General features: G+C 38.4%; 2 protein-coding genes across 4 annotated transcripts; one reads left to right on the top strand and one right to left on the bottom strand.

Moving 5' to 3' along the window:
* The first annotated feature begins 1,364 nt into the window (after positions 1-1,364).
* Positions 1,365-8,291, top strand: papss2b (3'-phosphoadenosine 5'-phosphosulfate synthase 2b). The gene is made up of 12 exons (XM_027137718.2): positions 1,365-1,522; positions 2,989-3,103; positions 3,249-3,484; positions 3,590-3,728; positions 3,834-3,952; positions 4,718-4,831; positions 4,993-5,104; positions 5,304-5,509; positions 5,635-5,770; positions 6,760-7,028; positions 7,147-7,376; positions 7,510-8,291. The coding sequence occupies exons 1-12, from the start codon at positions 1,496-1,498 to the stop codon at positions 7,646-7,648; spliced, it is 1,842 nt and encodes a 613-aa protein (XP_026993519.1). The 5' UTR covers positions 1,365-1,495; the 3' UTR covers positions 7,649-8,291.
* Positions 8,292-8,328: 37 nt separating this feature from the next.
* On the bottom strand, positions 8,329-17,720 carry atad1b (ATPase family AAA domain containing 1b). Of its 3 annotated transcripts, none has more exons than XM_047817748.1 (11): positions 17,480-17,618; positions 16,663-16,762; positions 14,365-14,552; positions 13,761-13,859; positions 13,143-13,263; positions 12,826-13,026; positions 12,165-12,271; positions 11,949-12,038; positions 11,797-11,847; positions 11,582-11,709; positions 8,329-10,083 (listed from the first exon to the last, which is right to left on the bottom strand). In XM_047817748.1, the coding sequence occupies exons 3-11, from the start codon at positions 14,536-14,538 to the stop codon at positions 9,963-9,965; spliced, it is 1,092 nt and encodes a 363-aa protein (XP_047673704.1). In that variant the 5' UTR covers positions 14,539-14,552; positions 16,663-16,762; positions 17,480-17,618; the 3' UTR covers positions 8,329-9,962. The 3 variants fall into 3 exon arrangements, with proteins under 3 accessions (XP_047673704.1, XP_026993520.1, XP_026993521.1); XM_027137719.2 differs by lacking the exon at positions 17,480-17,618 and adding an exon at positions 16,912-17,108 and having other exon boundaries at positions 16,663-16,787; XM_027137720.2 differs by lacking the exon at positions 16,663-16,762 and having other exon boundaries at positions 17,480-17,720.
* Between the last annotated feature and the right edge of the window lie 93 nt (positions 17,721-17,813).

The following is a 17,813-nucleotide window of genomic DNA, read 5'->3' as shown; positions in this document are numbered from 1 at the left end:
ACTGCACATCACCCCAAAAACACCATACCAACAGTAAATTTTGGAGGTGGGAACATCATGGTGTGGGGCTGTTTTTCAGCATATGGTACTGGCAAACTTCATATAATTGAAGGAATGATGAATGGGAAAATGTACAGAGACATTCTTGCTAAAAATCTGCTGCCATCTACCAGGATGATGATCCTCAACACACAGCCAAGGAAACTCTCAATTGGTTTCAGAGAAAGAAAATAAAGAGAATGGCCCAGCCAATCACCTGACTTGAATCCAATTGAAAATCTATGAAAAGAACTACAGATCAGAGTTCATAGATGCCCACGGAACCTTCAAGATTTGAAGACTGTGAATCACACCTCAGCAATGCATGGAACTCGTTTCTCCATATAGGAGGCGTCTTGAAACTGTCATTACCAACAAAGGCATTACCAATACAAAGTATTTAATGTTTCAGTAAGCGTGTTCAATACTTTTTCCATGTGTCATTTAACATTATTAAACATAACTTAATTTACGGACAACTATGGTTTGATTTCTTTGCATGTGTGGATTGAATGGGTTGTTACCAACATCTGGTGAAAATTTCATGTCAATAGCACCTTTCGAAATAAATTTACTGAGAAAAATGATGTGTTCAATACATATTTTACCCGCTGTATATATATGTGTGCATGCTGTGAATCCCCAGCAGCTCAGATCCCATCAGTGATGACCATGCAGTGCAGTTGGACGACTCCCATAACACACCTACTTGGAATGTATCCAGTAATTTGTACTTGCGTGTGTATGAACAAGCAGAATGTTTAACTGTGTTGAACTATGATCTGTCAAGATTACAGTTTACCAACCTAGGGCAGACCTTCACATAGGCAGGATTTACGATTTATTTATATATATATATATATATATATATTAGATGATTTGTTCTGCAGTTGAGACATTAGGATACAGCGATGCACAAATGTCTTTTTTGTTGGTGCCGGAATTTTAAGCATCATAATGACAGGAGTGAGATCTGTATATAATAACTTTTATTATTAACACCCCAGTTCACCATGTAGGTGTTAAGTCTGATCTAAAACACTATGGCTTTGGCTCTTTGGCAAACACGGTTCAACAGACATTATTTTAATTATTTTCCGAAATATTTAGGATACAAGATTAATTTTCATTCTACCATCTTTTATGAACTCTTCCAAGGGCAAAATACTCAGTATTTAGTCCAGTCATATACCACGCTCCTACCACGCCCCGTTTCGAATAACATCCAATCACACGGCTCAAACGAGAGCATTATGCAAATACGGGCCTGGACCACGCCCTCCTCGTGGCTGATCTGAGTGGTGATACGCAGGAGAAGGAATTTCCGGAAGAAAGTTGGATGTGCTACGTGTCCAAGCGCTTTTCCTCTCCTCCGCTCACTGCTATTTAACCCGTCCTCCGATCTTCACTGCTTTTACTCTACACACTGAAACCCAACCACCAAGTAGTTGCCATCATGTCTGAGACCAAAAGGCTTAAACCGGTGAGTGCAGTGTGACGGATGGTTAAACCTGTGTTTCTGTTTGTTCATGCTGTAAATCTTACTTAAATCAACACACGTGAGTAAATGATGTGTGGAGTGAAGAGAACAGTGTCCAGGAAAAGTTTCTTGCTGAGTAAATCTGGTCATCTGTTGCGTTTCCGGTCAGTTTCTGGACACTTTTCTCAGGCTGATTTGGACACAGGAGAGATTAAATGTCTTTTTTTTTTTTAAGGATGTAGTTGTACTACAGTGAAGTTGTGAGTTTTTGCTGTCAGTGTTGTGCGCTTGTTTATTTAATTTTTTTTTAAAACATTTTTTACATTTTACATTTTTGGGAGTTATTGCGCCGTGTAAAATCTGACAGACTGACATTTCCTCTCCTGCATCATTTACAGAAAGTTCTTTTTATCCATAAATACGTGAAGTCATTCATTTTTTGGAGGGGGAATTAAAAAAAAAAAAAAAAAAAAATCACTGATCAGCTGCCTCATATATATATATATATATATATATATATATATATATATATATATATATATATATATATATATATATATATATGTGTATATGTGTGTGTGTGTGTGTGTGTATATATGCTATATAATTATATAGATTTTTTCCTTTTCATTTTTCAGAGAGAGTGGGAGATATAATAGATAATATATAGAAATATATAGATATAAAGCCTGTCATAGATTGGATCTGTTAGACATTCCGTTCCACTGCTGATAATCTGCCAAACCAACTCAAGTCTGCTTACATTGATTCAGTTACAGTCAGGGTTCTTTGTGAATAGACGAGTTTTACTGTGACTTAAAAAGTAGCTCACTGTTTTTGGGAGTCAGGGAGGCCCTGAAGTACATTGGACCTGCTTGGGAGGGTGAACGGCTGAGAGAAGTGTGGCTGTGTTCCAGCCTGGCCACCTCTCCTCCACCAGCCTGCATGAATAGTGTTGTTTGTTTCCCTCAGTCCACCCTCCCGCTTAGTCTTCCACCTCTCTCTCTCTCTCTCTCTCTCTCTCTCTCTCTCTCTCTCTCTTTTCCTTATTTCTTTCTCTCTCTCGCACTCTTTCTATCTCTCTTTCCCTCCTCCCACTCACACACGTTTTAACATTCCAACACTAAATAGATGAACATTGTGGAGATGCTGGTGAAACAAAGCAGCCAGCTTTTAGATCATTCAGACTTCAGGAGGGTGGCTGCTGCCTTGTGTATTTAGCAGTTACTTATGGCTTTATAAAAGTATAGCATTTGTGGAGCTAAGTTCATATGACAAAGTCTTGTGCTTTGTTCAAGAAGTGCCAAATACCTTTAACCTCATGAAGTTAGTAAAAAATTTGGCTTGGAGAGTAAGTTACAGATCAATCCAAGATGGTTTAATCTTTTTTATCTTTACCGACCAGTATAATTGGATACTGTTTATCTCATAGCATTTGATGACTGTGCAATTTTTCTGGGCTTTTTTAGGCTCTCCAAAGGGCAACCAATGTTGTTTACCAGGCACACCATGTAAGTAGGAGCAAACGAGGCCAAGTCGTGGGAAGCAGAGGTGGATTTCGAGGTTGCACTGTATGGCTGACAGGTTTGATTTGCTTATAATCATTAAGAATAAATCCCTTTAACGTTCAACCTGAGTTATGCTTTAATCCAGTATCCGTATTGAGATAATCATTCAATATAATGTCTGTTAAAACCTCACTCTCAGTGAGTTTATTTTCTTCAACTAGGGCTGTCTGGTGCAGGGAAGACGACTGTCGGTTTTGCTCTGGAGGAGTATCTAGTTTCCCATGGCATTCCATGTTATTCACTTGACGGTGACAATATTCGGCATGGTCTGAACAAAAATCTGGGTTTCACCACAGCAGACAGAGAAGAAAACATCCGCCGTATTGCAGAGGTGGCCAAGCTGTTTGCTGATGCTGGCTTGGTTTGCATCACTAGTTTCATCTCTCCTTTTGCAAAGGTATGTTGCTCCTAAATATAAAAGTATGCAGTGCGTATGCAGCTCAGTAAATGTCTGGCAAAATTGTACAGAAAACTCTATGTCTTTTTACAATGATGCCCAAAGGACCGAAATGAAGCAAGAAAAGTCCACGAGGTTTCAAATCTAAAGTTCTTTGAGGTGTTTGTGAATGCACCACTGGAACTGTGCGAGAGCAGGGATGTCAAAGGGCTTTATAAAAAGGCCCGTGCTGGAGAGATTAAAGGTACACACTAACCAGGCTTTGTTGCATGTTCTTGGATGGTTTGGAAACTATGTAAATATGTGGTAAGATGTGTTTAACTCTTACACTGGCCCTATTACTTCTTAGGCTTCACAGGGATTGATTCTGAGTATGAGAAGCCAGATGCCCCAGAGCTTGTACTGAAAACAGGAGAGCTCACAGTGAATGAGAGCATTCAGCAAGTGGTAGATCTCCTTAAAGACCAGGTAAGGAAGTTCTGCTGGAAACTCTACAATCTCCAGAAAAAAAAAATCCATACTAGTCCCTCAGTGCAGATTAATTTCATGAACATAATATAACTATTCAAATAGTATTCTCACTTTGAGAACACTTTGTGAAGTGTTCAGAAAATATACAGTGTGGTCCAAAACTGAGACCATATTGATTTCTTTGTTTAAAATTGAAAAATAGAAATCAATATGGTCTCAGTTTTGGACCACACTGTGTGTGTGTGTGTGTGTGTGTGAGTGTGTGTGTGTGTGTATATATATATATATATATATATATATATATATATATATATATATATATATATATATATATATAATTTTTTTTTATTTGTAAGTCACTATTTAAATATAAGCAAATTTGTGATATTGACCACGTTAAATCCTATGTAAAAATATTTTCTCTAGTCTTATTCCTTCCATTTAATCACGGGTTCCTATGGCAAGCAGATGGATTTGAACTTGTGGCATCTGCATCAGCTTGAGTGCACGGTATCATTAAATCAAAAGGAGGAAATATAAAATACTAAAATTCTTAAAAAATATTTAATACAATTAAGTGATTGCTGCTGATACCATTTGCAATAAAACCTGAAATAGACTACCAAGCAGATGCATTTTTACTAGTGCTCTGAGTTTTGGGCCCCACAGTGGTATTAAGGAGTCTCTGTGTTGGTCGATTTAGGTTTTTTTTTCAGGCCAGTATTAGGATTATGGAGATGCAAATGTCTTCTTTGCTTGCAGGGAATTGTGCCAAGTGGTCTGAATGAGGAGGTCAATGAGCTGTTTGTCCCTGAAAACAAGATGGATTTGGCACTGAGTGATGCCAACACCCTTCCGACCATAAACATCACCAAGGTAATGCAGCAGTAACCTATGCACGATATTTACTCTGCCACACTAACATGACGTTCAAACTGTCATCATATTATGAGCTGAAACAGTTTATTCCTAGTCATATATATGCTATGCATTTTAAGCAGAAATAGTCATCTGAATTGTGGTTTCTATTGCTTTAGTTGGATCTTCAGTGGGTTCAAGTGTTGGCTGAAGGATGGGCTACTCCTCTGACAGGATTTATGAGGGAAAGGGAGTTTCTGCAGGTTCTCCACTTTGACAGTCTACTTGATGGTAAAGATGCTGAACAACAACTAAAAAAAAACCCTCTCTTTTTACACCAATACCAGATTCTGTAACAGAAAATCTTTGTCTGTAACTGTATTGCACAAGCAGTGATTATCTTTTTTTTTCTTTTTTAGTTTCAATAAAAGTATTAGAATACTACTTGTCAAGACTAATACTTTTGTCCCTTTTTTTTGTTCACTTCTAGATGGCATGATCAACCTTTCTGTACCAATTGTCCTACCAGTGTCCAAGGAAGACAAAGACAGGTTGGACGGTTGTTCTGCGTTTGCCTTGGTATATAAGGGCCGTAGAGTGGCCATAATGAGGAACCCTGAGTTTTATGAGCACCGTAAGGAGGAACGTTGCGCAAGACAGTGGGGCACCACATGCATCCAGCACCCTTACATCAAGGTCTAACAACAATCATAAACACTCATACCATAATTCTCATACCGTAATTATGCCTTGCCATATTTTATTGGTGGTTTTGTAGCAGATCTTTTACTGCACGGTTTACAACCTGGCTTCGTTCTTAGATGGTTATGGAAAGTGGCGAATTGTTGGCTGGTGGAGACTTGGAGGTGTTGGAGCGAATCAAATGGAACGATGGTCTAGACCAATACCGTCTTACACCGAAGGAGCTCAAACAAAAGTTTAAAGAAATGGGAGCAGGTATAAACATTAAGTGCAACTGTAGGTTGATATTGTTTTTAAATAGCCATTAATAATTGACGCAAGGATTAAGTAGCATTGTTGTTGCAATTACTAAAGACTGATGCAGAATTCAAAGAAAGTCCAGTGAAAATTTTTGTTAAATTAATGATGCTACAGTAATTGTAATGTGTGTTGATCACCATTTACAAAATGATCCTTGAGGACAAAAGTACAGCTCAAAACTCTGAACTCTTTGTACTACAGGTTCAGAGATGTGTAGTTGTAGCTGGTAACCTTAGGAATAGTTAGATATTAATGCAAATATACAATAAAGTAGAAAGCTTGACCACTTTATTGTAAACCATATTGTTTCTGTGGTCAAGGCTCTTGTTTGCCCAAGATTGCTGACTGCTGGTCTGTTTGAAACAGTTGACATAAAGAATCAAGCTTCACAAGCTTTAAAACTGTCATGTTAGGATGGCTAAAAGTATTGGGGACTGGGAATCTTGCCAGAATTTTTTCACTATGCCAACAGGTTTTGTTCTCCATTTATGTAAAACCAACAAAGCATGGACAAAGCATGTGTTTGAATGGCAGAGGTTACATGAGCGTTACCTGCCGTTCATACCCAGCATTCTTAATAGCAACAAGGTATTCATCTATAAATAGAATTATTTGTTCTTTCGCTAGAAAATAGCTGGTTATTATTCTGTTATAGTTCTGTGGATGATAAAAAGCTACCAGACAAAGATAGCAGAGAAGCATAAACAATAAATCTGGAAATTCAGTCGCTCAACAATGGTTTTTCACATGCTGTGCTATAGACAAAAGGCTGCAACCCTATATCAGCTAGGCAGGAATTACTGGTTGTACAGTGTAAATACATTACAGACTTTATAATTTCCATATTGCAGAAAAGGAGTTTCAGGCGGTTCCAGCTGTTCTCAGAACCCTCATGTATCTCACAAATTTTGAATTGTGGTGATCAACATCTCCCTTTCTTGCAGATGCAATCTTTGCCTTCCAGCTGCGCAACCCAGTGCACAACGGCCACGCACTCCTGATGCAGGACACCAGGAGGAGGCTGCTGGAGCGTGGCTACAAGAAGCCTGTACTGCTGTTACACCCGCTGGGTGGCTGGACCAAAGAGGATGACGTACCTTTGGACTGGCGCATGAAGCAGCATGCTGCTGTTCTTGAGGATGGTGTCCTGGATCCTGCCAACACCATCATCGCTATCTTCCCCTCACCCATGATGTATGCTGGTCCCACAGAGGTGAGATCGTAACAATGTTGAGACGGGATTTACTGGACAGCCGTTCAAATGTGTCTAACATTCTCTGATTAAATATTAGCTGATAACTATTGAAGTACGTCAATGTGTATTTCTACAGGTACAATGGCACTGCAGGGCCAGAATGATCGCTGGATCCAACTTTTACATTGTGGGCCGTGACCCAGCAGGCATGCCCCATCCAGAGACTAAACAGGACTTGTATGATCCCACACATGGTGGCAAAGTGCTGTCTATGGCACCGGGCCTGACTTCTGTTGAAGTCATTCCATTCAGAGTTGCTGCTTACAATAAAGTGAAGAAAGCGATGGACTTCTATGACAAAGACAGGTTAGCATCTTTTTCTTCAGTCAGAAGATTTGAATTTTGAAAATGTCAGAAATGTGTGTTGCAAAATTGAAAAAGGAGAGATCACATCTTCCGGAAAAGATTACTAAAACTATTTGATGTTGACCTTTTTCAGGCACAGTGACTTTGAGTTCATCTCTGGAACCAAAATGAGGAAACTGGCTCGCTGTGGAGAGAATCCTCCAGATGGTTTCATGGCACCAAAGGCATGGGAGGTCCTCACTGAGTATTATAGCTCCCTCCAAAAAGATTAACAGTACAGTTCAATGACAGCTCAAAAAAGGAAACAGCTAAATGCTATCTATCCAGTTTTATTAATAAATTATAGGGCTTTAGTCCAATATTTATAAAGCAACTCAAATGATTTTGTATTTCTTCTGTACAATAGTTTTTAAACAGATTATTTAAAATAGATGTTGTATGAAGCAAATTGTGAAGGGTTTGTGTCCCAAAATTTCTGTGAGTGTTTTGTTAGGTCTTTCCATCATATTGAAGTAAAGACACAAGCTTTTTAAATGTATCATGTAATTATTACATTTTATTATATGTGCAAATCAATGTTTTGTCTATTGTTGATCAAAGTATTACACTTGGTATACACTGCAGCTTAATGACAGCAGATTTTACCTCAGAAAAACTCCTAATATCTCCAGTTTATACATCTACTTTCTCATGGGCCTCAAACTAACAACCCATAATCAGCTTAGAAAACTATGCAAAACAAACTCAAAGTGATGTCTGAATAAAAAAAGATCGTAACAGCCTAAAAATATTTATTACAGTTCACAAAATTAATGTAGTTTAAATTATGCCTTTTATTCCTTATTGTATGATTTCTTCTCTAATCGTTTTTCATCATTGGTAATACTACCAATAAACCCGGTTGTACACAAAAGACTCTTTCCTGTGTGTGTGTCCAAACTGTTACACGTTATTCAATCAGACAAAATGAAAATTTATTTAAATAGTTTACCAAGCATTATATAAACACTACAAGAGCTTACAACTCCTATGCATTGCCTGTGGATCTTACGTTAACTTCCATTCTACTTATCGTCTTCTGTGCAGACAATCTTTTCGGAATGCACATGAACTGATAGAGAAGACGTCCGAACAGGTTTTAAATAGGACAGATAAGCTTAGCTCACAAAGACAGTCTGTACACCCTTATTTATTGCTAGTGAAAAGATCACATTACACATGACCGCAGCTTTTCGTTGTACATTGCTCAAAACCGTGCTTTCAGGCCAAAGATCACTGCACTGTGGATATAAAAAGTTTACACACTCCTGGTGAAATGTCTATTTTTTTGTGACATAAAACTAGTAAACGAACCTAAATCACATCAGATTATTTCCCAGCTTTAATGTGACACAGCAACCAACAACCTCCCAGTGAAGAACAAACATTTTTGGTAGAAATGAAAATTCTGTAATAACCTGGTAGCACAAGTGTGCACACCCTTTTTTAAGGAACCATGTGGTATTACAGAGTGAATGAATCACATTCAGTGACTCAAGATTAACCCCAAATAAAGATTCTATAAAAATTCATCTTGACTTCATCTGACCCCTGAATCCATGTATACAGGATCTCATGATAAAATGCATCAGCGTGACTATACTATATATAGTGTCATAAGAAACACCAGGAAGTTCAGCAACAACATGTGGAGAAAACGGTGCACCACAGTGACATGAACAGGATGTACATGTAAAACTGACTGCATCCGAAATCATATTGAAGCATTAAAGAAGCTACAGTTATATCTGTAAATAAGTACTGCTCACTCCCCGCATGGGACAATTGCTCATGATCTTCACAAGTTTTGGTATGTTTTTTCTCATTTATTCAATTTGCTGACAAAATACATACAATCTCCTCAAACTATGTCTAAATGTGTTATTAGACCAAAGGTAGAACCTTGTGGGCATAATTGATATGTTTAGTGCATAATTGGTGAAGCATGGTGATGGCAGCTTCTATACTGTCATAAAACAAATGGAGGACAAATATCACCTTCCAGCATATGACCTAAAGCGCAAAAGGAATGACTTCAGAAGCTCTCTGGTTGGTTGCTATATCACATAAACAAAAGAAAAAAGAGCTGATGTCTTAGGTTAATTTTAAATATCACAAAGTAACCTGCGATCTTTACAGGAGCATGGACACTATATATCCACTGCATTTGTAAATGTACTTCACTAAATGAACCAGTAAAAAGAAAAATCTTTAGAACTATAAAGGAATCGCAATTCCTATACGTTGATACTTTTTTACCGTCTGAAATTAATTATGACACAGGTGCTTTATATACATGTTACTTGCTTCTGTACAATTTTATAAATATTCTAATATCTCATGCAGCAAGTGCTTTGGAAACCTAATGCCTAAAAGGCACAATGATACAGAACAAAGAGAGCAAAAAAAAAAAAAAAGGGAATATTGCAAAAAGAGAGTTATCAAATATCCTGTTTCTAGAGCACCTTCTTACACAAGACATATATGATAAACAGGTTGTGTTTATCTTCTGAGGAAAATAATTCACCCTGACCAGCAGTATCAGAATCAGTCCAGAGGTGTATCCAGCATCATACTTGGTGTTCCTGCTGATTTGGACTTTTTCATCTTTTCAATGGCTTTTTGGAGGTCAGTCTGCTGGATGGGTCGGATGAAGTCTTCCTCTGAACTGTACAGAAACAGGTTTGTTTTTATTTACACCGGTTCACTTTAGTTGAACAGAAACTGGTGAGCACAGACAAACGTCACTGATTTGGTAGTCAGACTCTAATGAGGGATCCGCTGTATTTTTTCTTTTATAGCAAACAAAACAGGTCTGCTTTCTGCATTGTTCAGCATGACGTTACAGATAATAACTTTACCGAGAAAGTGCACACACCCTGTAAAAGGTGTGCCTGGGTCTGCTGCTCTGGGCAAATATGCCTGTCAAACCTAATGGATATAAATGTAAAAATAATGGCAGTCATAGTCCTGTCAAAGCTGCTGGATTGTAATCTACTGCTGGTTAGAGAAGCTCAGAGTTGGAGTCATTTTACGCTTATGACGACACCACAAACACAGAAGCTGTCTACACTGCAGAGCGCTTTTTATAGTTTACTGTTAGAGAACATTAATGAATAAACTAAGTGAATTAAACCACCACATGCTTACAAAAATTGGTTTAGGACACTGAATAAATATTCTCCCAGGTATGAGCTAGCTGTCTAAAGTAAACAGATGACAAAACACCTTTATAACAAAGGCTACATTATATTATTCATCAGAATAAACTGTGTAGACAATAGTATGATAAAGTTCAAGGGTCTTCTATAAATATATTATATTATATATAGACCTCTATGTTTCTATGAAAATCCCAATCTGTTATTCACATGGCGTATATACATGGCATGTATACGGCCTAGTCACACACTTTGCTTTACATCAGTCATTAATCTATGTTTACACACAGGTTACTTTAGTTCAGATAGTTTTAGCTAATTAATGTTCGCTCACCAAGTAATAAAACTTTATCCACCAAGCAACCGTACCTAAACAACATCGGTTTACTTTAATTTGGTCAGACATTTATGTGCCATTAAATATACATGTTCAGGTCTTATCAGCTGGCTTTACACCAGTGGCAGTCGAAGCACAGATATGTGTTATTAACATTTACAGTATATAGTGTGTACCTGATTCTTTTATATGGTCCTAGTTAAACCGTGTGGATAATGAATTATTATCTACACTGTGTCAGGACTGTAAATAGACACAGTCAGTCTCTATCTATCATCAGTGCACAGAGTATGATGAAACTGTATGTCTTTCCTCATGGTGTAAAAACAAAAGAGGATAGAAAATAAATAAACAAATAAATAAATGAGTACAAATAATGAACTCTCTGATCAGATGAGACTGTTCTATTGACCAATCCCTATTTTTGTCCCTTCCTTTCTTACTTTAATTAAATAATTAATTTCTAAGCCATGTTAAAAAATCTTAAATGGTTTCTCAGACCTTGTGGCACATAAGCATGGATAAACACCTGTAATTTCCTTATTCACTTTAATAAAACTTAATTGAAATTTAAAGTTTAAGAACTAAGAACTTGACAGACACATGCATAAGTAAATGTTAGGTGAACACACACAAACTAAACAAAGTACCTAACTAAAAAGGCTTACCCTTCCTCAGCATGCACAAAGTCCCGTACACATAACAGAGCTGCATCTCGGCACATCTCTTTGAGGTCACTTCCCGAGAAGCCGTCAGTGTTTTTTGCTATTTCATGAAGATCTACGCCAGTCCCGATCTTCAGAATTGGAAAATCTGATTAGTGCAAATATTTCCAGCACACCGGATGGACTTATGCTCAATGAGTACATTTAAAAAAACTTACATTCTCGTTCTCCAGGATGAGCTTTAGTATGGATTCCCTCTGCTTGATATTCTGTATTGGGGGAAAAAGAACAGCTAATGAATTCAGCAGTATCTTTAGTTTGTTCATTTAAAACACAAACCTGTTCATACTCCGAATGTGTCGACACTTACAGGCTGATTAATGTGGAACCTAGTGGGCATTCTGCGGAGAATAGCCGAGTCCAGATCCTGGGGGCGGTTTGTGGCACCCATAATTATAACCTGAACAAAAAAAAAACCTTAATTACAATTTTTTGGTTGTTTGTTTGAAAACAGGTGGAGCCAGTTTCGGTTTGTGCAGGAAATGCTTTCAAGCAACACAATAATGCATAGTCATGCTCACGTTACCTGGCATTTGTAATCTGTGTCTAGTCCGTCCCACAAACTCATGAACTGAGCCTTCATCATGGCAGTAGCCTCATGGTCCGAGCTGGAGCGGTTTCGCAAAAAGGAGTCTATGGAAGAACAGGAAGTAATATTTATTCTCAGGTCAAGAGTCAAGAAGCTTTAATTGTCATTTCAACCATATATAGCTGTTGCAGTACACAGTGATATGAGAACGTTTCTCTAGGACCATGATGCTACATAAAACAAAGACAGGGCTAAGGACTTAGTAAGTCTTATAAAGTGCAACTGCGCAACCTGGTGCAAACTGTGCAGAACAATACAGCACAGGAAAAGACAGTGCAAACAAAAAATTACAAGACAATACTAAAAAGACAAACAGAAACAGAGCCGCATTTCAGCACCGTAGTTTAGCATGTATGGTACAAACGAAGTGATTTGTACATAATTGACCCCAGGTACTGTCTAAGTGGTGTTCTCTCTATTTCTTTTAATCTAGGACAGATTTCCTTTGCATGCAAAAAAGACAAAAACAAACAAAAAACCCTAGACCCAGTGCACTTTGTAGAATTAATCATTAAGCTAAACAAAAATGCTGTCTGCAATTTATTTTCTGTATTGGTTTGAAGAAAATCTAATTTCACAAAGATCATTTTTTTCTCACCAATTTCATCAATGAAGATGATAGAGGGCTGGAGCTTGATGGCCAGGGAGAAGACGGCTGCGGCCAGTTTCTGGGACTCTCCATACCATTTATCCGTCAGAGTGGAGGGCTGGAGGTTGATAAACCGGAAACCTGCCTCTTTTGCTGTAGCTTTGGCTATGAGGGTTTTTCCACAGCCCGGGGGACCATACAGCAGCACTCCTAGTATCGACATAACAATCTGATGACGCTGAGTTTGGCATTTTCTTTGCTGGCTACGTGACAATGGTTTGTAATTATGCAACATGACGTCCAAACACTTTCAGTCATTTCCTCACCTTTGGGAGGCTGAAGCAGCTTTGACCCTTCAAACAGATGCCTTTTCTGAACTGGAAGTATGACCGAGTCTTTTAGCTCAGTTATGACGTCATCGAGGCCTGCTATATCACTCCATGTAATCTGGGAACACCAGATTTTATTAAACAATTCTCTTCCAATAAAATTAGGCTTGTAAAAGCTGACTGACTCATGTTAATGTTGATCTGTTGATTATTTTCGCCTTTCAATACTTTGTTGTAGTCAAGACATTTTTTATATAATCCAATAAGTAATTTTTAACATGTAACAAAAACATACTCTTGGTGATATTGCAGAAAACCTAACCTGGCTAATTCAGCAGACATTACAGCTAGGAATAAGAAGCTAATTACAAAAATATGTTATTTGTGCAATGTTTTGAATTGCAGTTCAAAAAGCAATGAGAAATCTAGTGTGTGTGTGTGTATTAGCATTAATAATAGTATTATTAATCTACTATTCTGCTTATCAGACAATCGGATCGCCGTTTCGTATTTGTAACCATCAGCCAAGACAGGACCTACTTTGAGGCAAACATCGTGCCACAAAATCAGGAATAAAAACACGCGCCCAAGTCTGACACAAAACAACATCCTCACTTGCATACTTAAAGGGTCCACCAGATGGGCTGCAATGCTCATCTCATACTCAGAGAGCTTGACATTGTGCACTCCAATCTGCTTCATGAGTTTCTCTGCCTGAAAGGAAGCAGAAAGTTTTCGTTCATCAAATGAAGTGGACAACTGGGTTGTGTATGTGTAATAAACAGGACACAGAATACTTATATGCAGCAATCATAACATGCATTATGAATGCAACATGAATCATAACATGCAAATCTGTAAAAAATATAATATTTAATAGCAGTTGATTATTAGCATGAATTAACTTATTAATAAAAAGTATCAGATAGCAAATCTGGCTGTAATTTAAATGAGAGGCAGATATTTATTCGCTCAGTATAATAAGGCATTTCTGCTCCATGCCAAGCTGCCTTTCTCCATCCCGGTGTGGATTCTTTTCAAATAAAGTGATGTCCCGTTACGAGTGATGTCAAATAATCCCTGCGGCTTTGATTGTGTGACTGCTTATCACACTGAATTAGTTCTACCAGTTCCAGACAAACAATAAATGAAATCATAAAAATCGGAGAAAACAAACAAACCAACCAACCAAATTAATTAATAAAAGAAAATAATTTACCTGCTTCTGTGCTTCAACCTTTTGTTTTCTTGTTGGATCAATAGCATCCACCATCCACTTAATTGTAAAGTAGGTGACGGCACCAAATATTGTAAGGCGGAAGAGTAAACCAATAACCTCATTGCGACCCAAAGGACGGGTTATATTTTCTGCTGGTATGTCCTTCAACACCATCGTCACACAAGTGCCTGTGGATTCATTTCATCAAAAGAGTCAGGAAAACAAACGGCCACAGACCACACGAACATGTCTAACTGCAAATGTGTAGAGTATGTAAACTGTACACTTTAGACTATAGAGTATGTTGTAAGTGGTTAAGATTAGATTAGTTCAGATTAGATTCACCTTGACTTCCAATTATTGCTCAACCTTTGATAAATGATAAATTATCTAAACAAAACATATTTCTGTCTGTTGCCTAATGTTGCAGTGCTCTGGCATCAGCTAAAAACCAAACTTTGTGAAGGTTCTGCTACAGAACAGCGTAGAATTGAGACTCTTGTTGCATAAACAAATTTTACATGCTCATATACAGTCATGTTTATAATATCTAATAATAATAATAATAATAATAATAGACACACAAATGGTCTGTAGCTAATATTATTCTAAGCCTAAAGGGCATTTTATACCAAAAGCCATGATACATCCACAATGCTATTAGTATAATATGCACTTTAGGTGTAGAAAAATATTAACTGAAATGTATGTGATTCCAAATAAAGCAGCTGATTATTTGCTAGCAGATTAGCAGCACGCCTCCCTTTCCCGGGTCCATAGAAAGTTATCGCTGCAGCTGCCTGTAACATGACAGACCTTGTAAGTAAATAGTCATTTAAAACACCATGACCCTGACCATGATAAAGTATATACTGATGCATGATGACTGAATGAAAGCAGGAAAGGCGTCACGCAGCACTACAACCAGCAAACCTCCCACTGTCTGTTCTTTATTCTGTGAGCTTCATCTATTCCTGCACACAAAACGCTGCCTCAACCAATTTGTTTTCTCAGAAGGGATCCAAGTCCCAACGTGACTTTCTAGATGTAACGAGTACAGACGTACCTGCACATGTGGCCTCTTGCAGTGATTCATAAAACTGTTACATGTATAAACACAAGGAATGTGTACTATTTTTGCTTTTATTATATATACACCGATATGAACATTTTCAATGTCAGACTTCATGTGGTTTGTGTACATACTTACAGCATGTACTGTTATAACAAACTAAATGACATCCTGACCTAAAACAATGCGTTGCTTTGTCTTAAGTCAAATCTAAAAATAAATAACCTAAAAACTCCATTGAATTTAAGACATAAATAAACATGGTTTTATTAGTGTAACCACATTAAAGACTTAGCAAGTGGCTTGAAATTAGTTTCACAGATCTGAAATTAATGACGTGTGTGTGTGTGAGTTGGTGAGATAGAGAGAGACAAATAGATAGAGACAGAGAGAGAGAGCACAAGAGACAGACACAGACAGAGTGAGAGAGCACGAGAGACACAGACAGACAGACAGAGCCAGACAGACAGACAGAGACAGACAGAGAGACCTACAGACAGACAGACAAAGAAAGAGACAGACAGAGAGACCTACAGACAGACAGACAAAGAAAGAGACAGACAGAGAGAGACAGACAGAGAGAGAGAGACAGAGAGAGAGAGACAGACAGGGACAGACAGAGAGAGACAGAGAGAACGAGACAGACAGACAGAGAGAATGAGACACAGACAGAGAGAATGAGACACAGACAGAGAGAATGAGACAGACAGACAGACAGACAGACAGAGACCTAGAGAGAGGAGAGACAGAGAGAGAGCGGTCTATTATATATACACAGAGAGAGTACTTCATGTGTGTTCACAGGTAAACTGATTACATCTCGGAGTAAAGTTACAGTTCGGTTTGTGTTTATCACAGCAGTTCGAACACAAACAGAAGGTCACGTCACCATCAGGTTTCTTTTTCTTTCGTTATCTGACTAAATGTCGCTCAGTTGTGTTAAAGCGCTCCCACGGGTGATAGTAGTGTTTATATTAGTGTAAAGTCAGTGTGTATGCAGACCAAAGCGACACTAAGCTTAAAGTGAAAGTGTCGCGTTTCTATTGTGACCTTTTTGTCGGCTCCGCTTCAGTCTACTCGCAAAAACCGGTCACTTTATATACCAGACAGCAGATAAACGCCACGCGTCCTACAGGTTTATGGCTTGTTTACTTGCATATTAATTTAGCGTAAAATAAAGAGGTTTTCGTTTCACTACAGTGGGTGAAACCGTAGAACACACTCACCTCGACGACTCGCCGATTCTTCCGCGTTTACTTCTTCGGGTGATTTAATGACCTGAACAGATGCACAGTGCCACCTTGTGTACCGATCGTGAACACGATACTGCACAAACAAAGCGGAGGTGTAACTGGAGACCAGTTACAGATGTTTCGTTCCGTTTTATACGTGTGGAAAATGCAGGATAACGCAAAATAAAAACAAACACAGAACCTGGTTCTTTTTGTGTAAGACAAGGGCTAAAAACCCCCCACCTGGCTCCCTCTAGCGGTGTGGCGCGCACAGCCGGTCGTCGGGTGACTGAGATGACGTCATTGTCCAGTTTGTATCGCGCATGCCCAAGATACTGGGCGCCGCATGGCCTGTTAAAGAGCTGCTTACCTATTAAATCCTCTCTTCTCAAAATAATTATATATAGTATCCTATTATATACCATGTAAGCCACAAATAAGTAAACTGAGATTAAAGTTGGAAATTTAGATGAAATTTATTTTTGCTATTTAGTTTGTGACGTTGTTTGTTCACTGAGCTCACATTAAACCTTTTTATTCTGAGCGGCGTTGAATAATCTGACAGATGGCGCTAAAGAATAAACATCTGTCTTTAAGGGCCACAATGAACATGAGTGCACACATATGAGAGAGAGAGAGAGAGAGAGAGAGAGAGAGAGAGAGAGAGAGAGCTGCTTACCAGTCAGCTCAAGTCAAAACAGACTTATATAAAAACACTGCTCTAAAAACTCTGACCTTGAACTGATAACACGTTTTTTTTGGGTTTTTTTTATTCCCAGACTCCTACATTGCGGTTTATGCTCTGACTTACTTTAGTGCTTGCGTAAGCATTTCAGTCATTTCCTGCCTTTCTCTTGCAGAACTGCCGACCAAAGGGGGCAAAAACGCGACGCTCACTGAGATTTATTCACTACACACTTTCTTCTTCTCACACTCGCTTTGGTCTGTCGCACGGATTTCTCTCACAGGAAGACAAACACGAGTCTGTCTGAAACCGGCAGAGGCTCGTTACACGGAATAGAGGCGATGTTTTAAGTAATCTGATATAAAACACTGGACACTTCCCTCGTTTCAGAAAGACACGTGACTTAGGGACAAAAATGACTTCTCTCCTGTGTCGATCCGCGTCGTATCCTTTCGCCAGC

The sequence above is a fragment of the Tachysurus fulvidraco genome, chromosome 8 (assembly GCF_022655615.1).
Source record: "Tachysurus fulvidraco isolate hzauxx_2018 chromosome 8, HZAU_PFXX_2.0, whole genome shotgun sequence".
NCBI lineage: Eukaryota > Metazoa > Chordata > Actinopteri > Siluriformes > Bagridae > Tachysurus > Tachysurus fulvidraco.
This window is presented reverse-complemented; position numbering and strand designations above follow the sequence as displayed.